The sequence below is a fragment of the Papio anubis genome, chromosome 2, assembly GCF_008728515.1.
Source record: "Papio anubis isolate 15944 chromosome 2, Panubis1.0, whole genome shotgun sequence".
Classification (NCBI taxonomy): domain Eukaryota; kingdom Metazoa; phylum Chordata; class Mammalia; order Primates; family Cercopithecidae; genus Papio; species Papio anubis.
In genome coordinates, this window is record NC_044977.1 from 32,952,401 (window position 1) to 32,965,296 (window position 12,896).

General features: G+C 43.0%; 1 protein-coding gene across 9 annotated transcripts in view; it reads left to right on the forward strand.

The window, feature by feature from the left end:
• BOC (BOC cell adhesion associated, oncogene regulated) overlaps positions 1-12,896 on the forward strand; it is a 75,457-nt gene that overhangs the window by 25,763 nt on the left and 36,798 nt on the right. For all 9 annotated transcript variants that reach the window (XM_021934063.2, XM_009199983.4, XM_009199986.4 and 6 more), the window contains one exon: positions 12,097-12,274. In XM_021934063.2, coding sequence (XP_021789755.1) covers positions 12,178-12,274 — 97 coding nt within the window. In that variant the 5' untranslated portion in view covers positions 12,097-12,177. The remainder of the gene's footprint in view (positions 1-12,096; positions 12,275-12,896) is intronic.

The following is a 12,896-nucleotide window of genomic DNA, read 5'->3' on the forward strand; positions in this document are numbered from 1 at the left end:
GAAGCTTCTAGAATGGAACCTCAAGGCACAGGAGCATCTGCAGGGGCACAGCTTTCTGTCCTTAAAGCGCTTAGAACCTCATTGACATTCAGCTCCCCTCCAGGATTGCCCACACTGACGTGGGGACCTTTTGGTTTTGAAAAATAAAGGTCACATTTACAGTCCTTTCCCCCTAGGTTCCACCATTAATAACAGTGTGTCTCTCTGTGTGTGCCATACATGTCCTTGGTCAGGCTAATGTTCTTTCTCAGTCCTAGATTTCTAATTTGACCAAACCCTTCAATCCAGCAAACATTGAAACAGCACCTACAATGTGCCAACGCTTTTCTAGGTGCTAGGGTTACCAAGATAAATTTGACACTCCTTTGCCTGCAATGAGTTTATAGTCTGGGGTCAGAAGAAAGAGATAAGAGGTATATGACAGACAGATGCACGATCAAAACCCAGAAATCTCTGTAGAAATGTTATATGAGGTGTGTGAGATGCTACAGGAACCGGAATGAGGAACAGCCACAGAAGGCTTCATAAGAGGTGACATTTGAGGTAAGATTTAAAGATAATTAGGAGTTCCATGCGTGGAATGAAGGGAGAAGGGAAAGGTGGTTCCGGTAGAAGGAACAGAGTATGAAAATGCGGCCTCCCCAGATTTTAGGGCTTACGGGAGGCAGACACAGGAAAGGTTGATTGGAACCCAGTTATAAAAAGCCTGGAGGGCTTTGCATTGGAATTTGAGCTTTATTTAATCGTAGTCAGATGGGGAGCAATCAAAGATGTATCTGTTCACTTATTCTCTTTTTTTTTAAACTGAACTCCAAATAGGAAAAAAAAAAAATCATAATTCTTCCAAATTTTTAACTCAGCTGCTTTTTAGAATGTTTCAGGCCTCACCCAGATGCTCACTTGCTTTTTATGAAATGGGATCTATATTACTTTTCTCATCTTTTAAACATTTATTTTCATGTTGCTACTTGAGCTTTATAATTATCATTTTAATAGCTACATAATAGTCCATCAGTTATTATGCCATAATTTACAGAAAGCAGCATGGTAGAGTGAAAAGAACCAAGGGTTTTAGGATCAGGCAGACCTGGTTCAAATCCTCACCCTGAGATTTACCATCAATGTGATCTTGGCCAAGATTTTAATCACTCTGAACTTCAGTTTCCTAATCTATAAAATGGGTTGACCATACACACACCTTACAGGGCTACTGTGAGAATATAAAATTCGATAAATTATGACTATGGCCTATAGGAAGTGCTTGCTCAAGGAATAGTAGCTTCCCAGTTATCTTTTACTGTTTGGTTGAGCTTAATATTTTAGAAAGAAGGTAGATGGCAATGCAGAGGCTGATTAGATGGAGAGAAGAGAGTGCCTGAGAGCTAGTTTGAGGGCTCTAGACCAGTGCTGTTCAATAAATTAGGCACTCGCCCATGTGGCTGTTGAGCACCTGAAATGTGGCTAGTCTAAATTGAATGTGCAGTAAATACAAAATATACACTAGATTTGGAAGACAGCATAAAACAAAGTGTAAAACATCTCAATTTGTATCTTGATTACATGTTGAAATTATAATATTTTGGATATATCATGTTAAAAGACATTCAAATATCTTCGTCTGTTTTTTTATGGGTACTAGAAAATTTAAAATTACATAGGGGGCTGGAATTATATTTCTGTTGGACAACACTGCTCATGGCAGAGGTAGAGTCCATACAACTGATCAGATACTGGGGCGGAGAACCAGGGAGAAGCAGGAGACAAGATGACTCCAAGGTTGGGCAGCCAAGTAGGCAGCAAATCTTTTCATGGCTTCAGGGAGGATAGGAGAGTAGATGAGTTTATGTCTGTAGAAGCGGTTTATTAATGGCTGTCCTCTGAGCAGTGACGTAAAAGGCAAGGATTTGGTTTAGACTAGAGTAACTGTCCCTGCTTTCCTTATGAGTTGGCCATTCAGGCTCCTTCCATGTCACATACTGTACACGCTTTCATTCCTGCACAGACTTTTTAGGGACACTTTTTCCCACCCCTGTATGCTCACAGCCCACATGGCGGCCTTGTCACCAGGTTCAGAGCATACTTGGTGCCCAGAGGCTTCTGAAGTGAAAGATTACTGACCCATGTGCTCTTTGCAGGGAAGGTTGGGAAGAGCTTGGCTGCTCCGTGGTGCCCCCAGAGTGCTCCAAGACTGGCTGTCAGAGAGCTCCAGATATCTCTGCTTGTCCTTTTGTGGAGCTCTCCTCTGTAACCCATGAAATATGCTGAGTCACAGTAACCCAGAGTCGGACTGTATAGAAAAAAGAAATTGCAGGGAAGGCTTCCACAGGGAGGCTAACTGTTCGCAAAGTCCCATTAGACCCAGCTCAGTTGTGTGTCTCCACCTACTCTGGCTTTTCTAAGATTCCAGGAGTCATCAGGGAGTTCATACCGAGGACCAAGGAGCTGAGGCTGGCTTCTGGATAGCATTTCAGATAACCACATGATACTTAGGTTTGAGAGCCGGGAATTGAAATTGTACCTGGCCTCTGAAATAGCCAGTGTACCATTCCCTGCAGGATTGTTGGGATGTAGGGCCTTGGGTTGAGCTAGGAAACTAGAGATTGATGATGCATCTCAGCAGTGGATAAGAACAGGGGATGTGGAATATATCAAGCTTGGAAGACAAAAAACAACAACAAGCACAGTGTCTGCCTTGGTTTTAGCGGTTTCAGCTGACTTAGCCTACCTGGCTTTGGTACTGGAGGAGGGGATAACAAAGGACACCTGTGAGATACTTGTACCACTCTGGCAGGGTTATCGCTGCATCTACAGTAGGAGCCTTTTGCTTCTCCTAAAGCCATTTTCATCTCCCCTAGCCCTGACTGTGGTTGTCAGGTAGCGTTGCAAGTTGTTTGTCACCAGTAGTAAAACTCTAGGAGCACGTATTCATTCAGGAACCATTTATTGAGCTCCTTCTGTGTGTTAGAAATACCACAGGATTAAAGTTTCAACTATGGGGAAATACATGAAAGTTCTTTTAATTTTCCTTTTTTTCTATCCTGATTTAAATTTGTGATTTTTTACAATCACAGAACAAATAGCTTTAGGTTTTACAACTTATGAAAACTATCCTTTGAGGAATTCTATCATATCTTGGTTATGAATTTTCTTTTTGCTGCAAAGATGGGAGAAATTTACTGTTTCCTTCCTACATTCCCTGCTCCTCTCTCCCTTTTGAGCACTGGTGGGGAAGATGCCCTTAGACCTCAGGTATTCCCAAGCCTGACTTCCAGCAGATATACTTATGGCAAAGCCCAGCCTACTGGACAGCCCACTCCTGTAATGCAGAGAGGCCTCTTAGGCCCTTAGCTTGGCTGTGGCAGACCACAACTGTCACCTCCTCCTCAGTCAGAGCCAGACGAACCAGAGGAGGAAATGGGCCAAACTTGGCAGGCTGGTGCATCCTCTGCCCCTACAGGGGTTTATTTCTAAAGTGGTTTCATTCTAGCACCACATCTGTGACTTCTGAAGGCCACTGGAGAGCTGAGAATTGGCCACAGGCCAGGAACGTAGGTGTCACTGGCCTTAATGACCTTGTGTTGACTGGGATTGAGATAGGGCTGGGGTGAGATTCAGGAGAGAGAATGTCAAAAATACCTAGGCATAGGTGGCTAAGTAAATATGAAGGTTTCTGTCCCCGAAGGCCCTGATGGGTGGGTGCTTTTCCAGAGACCACACTCACCCAGCCATACTCCCTTACACGTGTGCACAGACTCAAACCTGCACACACAACACCAAGTGTTCCTGGCCCTGTGTGGATGCTGCACCCCTCTCCCCCTCTGTCCTCCCGGGAACTCCTACTTCTCACTTCTCCCCACCCCCACAACACCACCATGGTAGTCCCCACACCTAACCCCAAAGTCCAGCCTTTCCACCAGCCCCCACCTCTCTAGATTAGAGCTCTCTGGGGACCAGGACCTTTTGAAAGGAAGAAAGAAAGAAAAAAAGGAGGAAAAACAGAAAGAAAGTGGGAAACAGAAGAATGAAACCGGGAAGGGGCAGTGGTGCCTTGAGCTATCTCACTGCATTACAATGAATATGGACTCTATTAAGCTCCGTTCTGCCTGTTAGTGTTTCCCGGGGCAACACAGCCCCCATATGGCAAGCATGCAGCAGATTAGGGTAGGCCCCAGGGCCGCATTGAAGGCCAGTGGCTTGACTGGCAGTTGAACCCCCTCCCCACCTCCCCCTACTCCTCACACTTGACACTGCTTGTGTTTATCTAAAGCAAGGAGGGGGGGCCATTTGAAAGGTTTTTGTCCTGGCTCAGAGAAGAGAGAGGAGGAGGCTGGAGGCAAGGTGGACAGAGGGAGGTTGAGGGAGGAAGAAGGGTGGAGGTGGGGTAGAAAGGGGAGAGGCGAGAAGGGAAGGCTTCATAAATATTCAAGAGGAGCTCTGAATGAAGAGAGAGAAATAAAGCAGATGGAATTCGTGTTAAAGAACAGCACAATCACCCTGTTTTGAGCCCTCCAAAAACAAAACAAAAAAAAAGAGAACGGCTTTCTAGGAGTGTAGGAGCTGCGTTTATCCAATTAGCAGGGTTGTCAAATTGAATTTATATGGAACAGAGGTGGGGGAATTGAGCCTGGAGTGTAGAAGAAAGGAAGTGGTTTTCCTTTTCTTTCAGTTTTCCAGTTTAGCAATAAAGCTCCTCACACCATGGGTAGATTTGTAGATTGTTTTTAAAAAATCTCTTAAAAGAAATGAGGTCATTTTGGGGAAGGGGTATGAGTGACAAAACTCCCCAGTAACTTTTTCCTCCAGTGCTGGAGTTGGGAGAGGATTAGACGTGTTTTACCAAAAGCTCAATGGGCAAATCAAGAGATAAGACCCCTTCTCCTTGACTGAGATGGCAGAGGTGGCTTCTCTCTGTGGAGGGCTCCTCCCCAAGGAAAGATGCTCTATCCTGGCTCCTTTGCTTTCTGCTTGCCTTGATGGTGAGTGGAAATAGGCTCTGTTTGTTAGCACCTTGTTATAAATTCTGGGTTCAGGGAGAGGAACCCAGGTTTTGCTAAACTCCCCAAAATGCCACTTTGATTATATATTCCCATGCTCACAAACCATCATTAACTCCTCTCCTTCTGTGGTATTTTAAACTCTTTTCTCTGGTCTTCCACAGTAAGACCCAATCTCAGCGTCCTACCTTGTCTCTTCATTCTTCTGGGTAAGTCTCCAAAGTGGGGTGCAAGTGCCAAGGGGAAAAAATATAAGCAATTCTGTTGGAGCACTGTAAGATAATAGTAGAGATTCCTTTAATGTTTTTTCTACCTAAAAAAGGAATAGGAAAGAAATTCAGCTTTGCTAATATTTAATATAGGGGTTGGCAGTGGCGCATTCGGTCTGTACATTAGGCTGTCATGTGTCACAACAGTGTCCCAGGCATCTCCATGGGTAAATGGCTTGACAGTGTGGAGGCCTCACTCGTCCATTCACTCCCCCAGTTTTCCTGTTCTCCCTTAAGTGGATTTACAGATTATATTATTTAGTTTAACTAAATTAACTCTCACAAAAGGACAAGTGGCTTAAAGAGATTGCTACAAAGAAACTGGGTTGAAGAGAAGGCTGATAATCCAAGCACATGCAAACAGTAAGAAAACAGCAGAGCTGACCCTTTTCAAGTCACAGGAGGGAGTAAAAACAATGATAATGGAATCACTTCTGATGAGAAGTCAACAAAATAATTAACAGTCAAGCAGACTATTTGAAAGAGATTACACCCATATCATTAGCGATGATACTAATCCTAAATAGGCGTTCTGCCTTAAGGTATTAGCTAATCATATTTTAAGACAATCATGGTTAGGGAGTTATTAAAATATGGTTTCATTTTTACCTACTCTTTTTAACATTTTAGTTCTGCAGTACATGTATTTATAAGTAAAGAAGTATGCACATATTAGGGATGTTTGCCCAGAACATTTCACTCAGGTGGTCGTAGAATTAGGGAAGTTTGGAGACCACTGTTACAGATAAAGCCAACTGCTTGGCACACCACCCTCACCACCCTGCAAACACAAGACTAGCTTTCCCACCAGGTCAGTATCACCTTCCTGCTGTGCCCTCATCCCCCTTGCTTGTATATACCTCAAGAGGCCCAGTTTCAAATCCTACTTCCAGAACACCTTCCCTTAAGATCTGAACTGAAAATCTTCTGCCTCTGCTCTCATTTGCCACTTCACATTGGTGACTAAACCGATCAGTGAACGTATTAAGGAATGCTAAAGCTGTTACAGGAGAATAATCACAAAATGTCAGTGGTTATGTGCAACAAGGGTTTATTTCTTCTCATGTCACATCTTGAGCTAATTGCTTGGATCTTATAGCTAGCTGTACTTTCTGAACCATGTGACATATGGTCACCAGACTGGCGAGGCAAAGATGGAAGCAGCTGTCAATCTCTTAACCGCCATGGCCCAGCAGTGACATGTGAAGTTCACTTACACATGTTCATTGGCCAGCACTAGTCACATGGCCCTAAGCTCACTGCAGAGGAGGCTAGGAAATGAAGAGGAGCTTGTGGATATTTGCTGGGTGCTAGTGGATTTATGTCCCAAATATTGCTTTAAGCGCCTAAGGACTGAATCCATTTTCTAGTACTCACAGTACCTTGCATATTGTGTTGTATGTGGTAGAGTATAGCAATATTTTTTCTTCCCAATAATATTAATAATTAAAAGTCAAGGCACACATCGTTTGTTCATGGAAGACTCATTCACAAAATTTGGATGAGGAATAAGGTAAAATATAGTTAGAGGCTGGCTAGAGCATGACTCATACTTAAAAACATAAAACCATTGTTTTTTTCTCCCCTATTTGACATCAGAGTGTTCTAGACATTAGTCTGGAACTGTGCTGTCTAATGGGGCAACCACTAGCTCTATATGGCTATTTAAATTAAATTTAAAGAGAATTAAAACTTCAGTGTCTTCGTCACATTAGCCACATTTTGAGAATTTAATAGCCCTGAGTGGCTAGTAGTTATCTAGTGCTTTAGACAGCACAAATATAGAACATTTCCATCACTGCAGAAAATTCTACAGAAGGGGCTTGTGCAATGAACAGTAGGAGATTTTTATAGATTAGAATGTAGATGACAAAAGGATAAAAAGGATCACACAGAAAGTTACTGTTATAGACAATGATCCAGGTGACATTATTCTTATGTATAAGGAAGTAAATTCAGAAACATTCTAAAATTGGCTTTGAAACCGTTTCCAGCCAGTTGGTTAATGTGGCTCCAGAAACAATTTGCTAGGAGGTAGTGTTAAGATAGTAAAAGGAGCACTGGACTAGGAGTGAGAAGACCTGACTTGTAGCCCTAAGTCTCTCTTCTGAATTAGCTGGGAGACCTTCTACAAATCACTTAGACTCATTCAGCCTTGACACATCATTCATAACACCCAAAACACATTAGGCGTTACTCTGGGATACTTTTTTATTTTCTCTGAGGTCCCTCCGAATTAAAAAAAAAAAATTTTTTTTAATTAGGTCTATGTGTCAAGTACAACTTTTTAAGTAAAAATGACCTTTGTTTTTTGTATATATTTAAAGGTATACAACCTGATGTTTTGATAAGCTTTCTTTCTTTTTTTTAAAGACAGAGTCTTGCTCTGTTGCCCAGGCTGGAGTGCAGTGCAATGCCTGTCATAGCTCACTACAACGCCTGTCATAGCTCACTGCAACCTCAAACTCCTGGACTCAAGTGATACTCCTACCTCAGCCTCCTCAGTAAACCTTTCTTTCTTAATTCCTTCTCCTAAGTCTATCTAAACTCACATATTCAGCCCTCTGAAAACTAAATTCATTTATTTCCCCAATATTTGCCTCAATGCCTCTCTTCTGTGCAGGGGTACTACCCTCTTTCTTGAGATAGGGGGCTGCCAACACTTGCACCCCGGACACTTGGCATCACCTTCTAGGAGCAAAGCTTTCCCTTCTTTTAAGACAATTGGGAAAGGCGATTCTTACTCTACAAAATTGGGAGCATGCCAAAAAAAAAAAAAAAAAAAGTAACTTGGAGCAGGAATTTTTTCTTTTTCATGTAGCTAGTCCCTCTCAACCAATGGAACAAAAGACTTTGTCAGATCGTATTCTTGCCACTAGAAGAATGTTTTTAAGAAAGTCTCTTTGTGCTATCTGCTACATCACACTCTCTCCTATTCAGCTCACCTTTGTTATCGGTCTTGGGACATCCAAAGGGCATGTTTTGTGTTTTAGATCATAGAAGCTTCCCTTTCTGAGACAGCTGCCTTGGCATGGGTGTCCGGGGGATGAGCCGGCGGCTTTTTTGTGGTGTTGTCTCACTCTTGGTCTAGTTAGTCAGCCAGCCCTCTTGGGAGGAAGTGGAGCTGGCCTCCTCCTGATGATGATCGACTCTCAGTTGTTTGTAATTTTCTCAAAAAATAAATACTCTGAGGCTACAGTTTCTCAGGATTGGTCTTAACCCCAGAGTGTGTTTTGTTGTTGTTGTTTTTGGAAAGTTTCAAAAACATCTGTTTGGAAGAGATTATTTCAGTGGAGAACATGTATGTCAGCAGTTAAATGTCTCAGACCCATTTTCTTTCTTTTCTTGTGTGTCCAAATAACCCTTTAAACTGTCAAGTACCTAGACCTCAATGAGGAATCAAATGATTTTGATATTGTTTTTCTTGATTTCTCCCCTTTTTCTCAGAAAATGCCTGAGGAAAATAAGAAGGGATCTAGATATATTTTGCATTGCCAAGAAAAATAATAGGCCTTACTGTTGCCTTCACCCAACTTTGAAATTGTACTTTGTTCATTTCACAATGGGACAACGTTATACTGCAGTTAGGCTCTCCAGCTTAAGCCTTACTTGCCTTTTTTCCCTGAACATTAAAATAAAGTTCTCAGATAACTGAAATTTCTAGAATTATCTTTCTAAACCTAACTCACTAGGTAACTTGGTTCAAAAAGTAACTTACTTTCCCCAGATACTAAATAAAATACATCATACTTCCAGTGACCAAGCCCCCACCCTTCCCCAAACATAGCCATATTTTTTGGTCATAGTTCTGCTTTTACATGAATGAGACCCCACGCATCTTGTTTTGGGGTCCTTAAAATGGTACTTCTTACAACTCTGTTGTGGGGATTAATTGGTTAACTCCATTCTCCCTCTCTGGATGCCTGCACCTTCTCACTCCCTCTCACTCCCAATTCTTTTCTCCTTGTTGTTTTTGAAAGCAGGATGGTGGCTGCCAGCAGCAACAGGATCTGTTTCCATTTTGAACCTTATAAATTACCGAGGTGCAGAAGTAACAGGAATTGTTTGGCTGCTGCTCGTTAAGCAGGAGGGGGTCTGGGCTGAATTTCCTCAGTAAAATCTTTGTTGCTTTTACAACCCAAACACCTTTGTAGCCACACAGTACTCAGATAAGAAACAACCCTCCCATTCCTCTTTGTCTGCTTGTCCTCTTTTGCCCTTCATTACTTTATGTTCATTTTCTGTCTCCCTACCTCCCTTCTACCCTCTCTTCCTCCCTCCCTTCCTTCCCTCCTTGGGGCATGGAAGGAACATTTGCTCTCAATTTCCTTAAGGGGCTGGGGAAATTGGGGCATGACTTGAACAAGCTAGTTCCCTAAAATCCCATAACTGGGAACTCATGCAATGATCTATATAAATACCTTATCTCAGTGGGGAAAAACAAATTAGAGAAGTAAAGCAAGTATCTGGAAAATTGAGAGGAAACCAAAAGCTTACTTTTCAGTGTAAATTTTCCCTCTAGAAATCACTGTTAAAATGCCCCACTGTTCTACATCAACTCTGTTTGCTAAACACCCACTGGGTACAGAGCCCTGACAGGGGGAAAAAATGGGGAAAAGGCTACTATTGTGATTAAAAGCACAGAGTTTTGGAATCAGCCCAAACTGGGTTTCAATCCAGGCCTACTGTTATGCGATCCTGGGCAAGTTAACTTCTGGAACTCAATTTTCTCACCTGTAAAATGGGAATATAGTCCTCGCCTTACAGGGTTGATGAGAAGGTTAAAGGAAATACGTTGTATAAGAGCTTAGTGAGTTCCTGGAGTAGTGGCAGGCACCGCCAGCTCTCCACCACCACAGCCTCTCCCATTTGTACTCACATCCTTTGCAACTTTCATGAATTTTACTTTGCCAATAATATGACCCTTTGATTTACTGGATTGTTTGAAAAAGAGCAAAAGCTCTCTCTACACCAACGGGAAATTATCTTAACTTGCTAGGAAATAACTTTTGAAAAACTTGTTTAAAAATGTTCTTTCAAATCCCTTTTAGAAAATGTCTCCTTGTCCTATCCCAGAGTAGTCCTGAAGTCTTGTGAGTCCTCTGATGTCGAAGTCATGGGCAAATGGAGGAAATATGAACCATTGGGAAAGAACTCTTGGAAAACATGCTGAGCATCCACAGAATGCTAGGGGCTGGGGTCCTCCATCTGGTTTGAAAGGGTGCTCATTGAGCAGTGTGGATATGGCCCTCTTCACTCCCTCAGCAGCCAGGCAGAAAGCCAAAGGACTACAGGTCTTGGGGAAGGGAAAGGTTTAGGCTAATCCCAAGCACTTCCCAACACAGAGCAACAGTCCCCTGTGTCAGGCATGTTGGGTGTCTCCCGTTTCTTACAGCAGTCTCTGTGGGCAGCCTGAACTCCAGGACTGGCCAGCACAACACATCTCTCAGTTGAGAAGCTTAACTGCTTCTCCTGAGTTTTAAATGGTGACTGTAAATCTTTGAGAGAGTCTCTGGTTAGGTAGATTGATCTAGAAGAGTTAATGTTTTAAATGTATGTCACACTTCTAGAAATATACTATTAATATTGCCACAGGTGAATGATCCACTGTGCAGATCACTGGAATGTCACCTTCAACATTATCCAAACTCATTTCAATGCCTCCCTGCCTAATAAGGCTGTTGATAACCCATCCTTGTTTGTTAATGTTCTATAAACCCATCAATGAAAAGCACAGAAGCAAAAATCTTGGTTTTGGCTGTAACAGAAGAGAGAGAGAGTGTGTGTGTGTGTGTGTGTTAGAATATACACTTGCCCATGTGATTTTGATAAATCTTGTAAGGACCATAGCTTAAGAAAGACATAAAAAAAACTGTGCCTTCTGGAACAGGAGATGCTACTGTTCTAGGCAGAGAGGGTGGCTGATAGCTGAGGTGTGTTGTCAGATGGCTGGAGGTGCAGTGTGGTCTGAGCCTCAAAGCAGTGTTGTTCTGGGTGGAGATACAACTTGGGTAATCAAGAGTGCAGATTTTGTAGAGACGGAAAAGTTCAAAATTTCTAGCACCAGGAGCAGAGAGAAGTGGGGGCTAGTGAGTGAAGCGAAAACAAGGCTCTGTGCCCTGAGAAAGTGAAGTATCTTGGCTGGCTTATGACTTTGGGCTGTGTTTGTACCTGTGGGAGTAGATGTTACAGACAAGCTGAGTAGAGTAGGGTGATCACAGGAATAAAAGGGAGTTTACAGGGATATAGGCATAGAGCTGGGGTGAGGAAAATCAGAGCAGGAAATATTTCATGAGTCACTGAGACTCTAGGATTCATTCACTTAGTAGCATTCCCTGCAAGGGCATTCAGTATGCATCACACACACGGCACTGCTGTTCCACAATAGTCAGCACTAACCACATGGCAGGGCACATGGCTGTGACCAGCTGGCCTTTTGCAAGCAAACGGTAAGAATAATCTCATCTGTTCTAGCATCTGTGCTGGATAGTCACTGTCCTGTGCCATGGATATGGCTGCAGGCCTCAGCCTGTCTGTATCCTCTGCCCCTCATCCCTGTTGCTGCCCATCCACTGGGCAAAACTCCAGCATTCTTACTACAATAAAATCACCTTCTAGCTAGAGAAAGAGCTCAAGGAGGCAACTTATAAGAAGCTTCTTTTAGATGAGAAATGGCATGATAGTGTTCTTTGGTCTTCCAGCAGCATGACCAGGTCTCTATTTTGAATGTTGCCAACAGGGAACAAGGGACAAAGCCAGGCCCCATGGCCACTACAGGTGCACCGCAGGCATCCTCATCATGGCCATTGCTCTCCCTTTCTCTCTTACAACAGAGTGTTGCCGGGGACGGCAGTATCTCTTTGTGTGACCCTGGCGGCTTATGGAACGTTGGCTTCAGACCTTTGTGATACACCATGCTGCGTGGGACAATGACGGCGTGGAGAGGAACAAGGCCTGAGGTCACACTGGCTTGCCTCCTCTTAGCCACAGCAGGCTGCTTTGCTGACTTGAGTGAGTGCTTTCCTTCCCTTTCCCTGCCCTTACAGTCAAATGGAAACATTCCACATTCTACAATAACTCTTTAAAAAGGCCTTCTTTACCTGGATTTCGAAGAACACTTGATTCCCATTGGCCTTCAGGGACACAAGAATATAAGATGAGACATGATCCCAGCAACATCATATTGGTTATAGTTTGGTATTTGACTCATTTCAAAGCTATACCAGAGGAGGAGGAGGAGAAGTAATAATAATAACTGCTTTTTGTTGTGCACTTACTGTACAATGTCATGGCAGGCAATTTACACATATTGTTTGCAAGCCTCATGACAACCTTGTGAGACAAGCAATATTAGCTTCATTTTACAGATAAGAAACTGACACTTCAAAAAGCTAGAGTCATATGGCTCAGAAGTAGCGGCACTGGGATCAGACTCAGGTCTGTCCAAACGCAAAGCCCAAGCTCTTGCCTTTACAATACATTCTCACTCCACATCTACTCTCTGGGAACAAAGGCAGGTTGGGAAATGGACAAGAGCAGTAGAGTCGGAGAAAGACCAGCTTCTCTGGTGACCACTTCTGGAAGACTTCCTGGGTGCAATGCTTCTAAAAACGTGATGTTGTTTTCTTGGGGG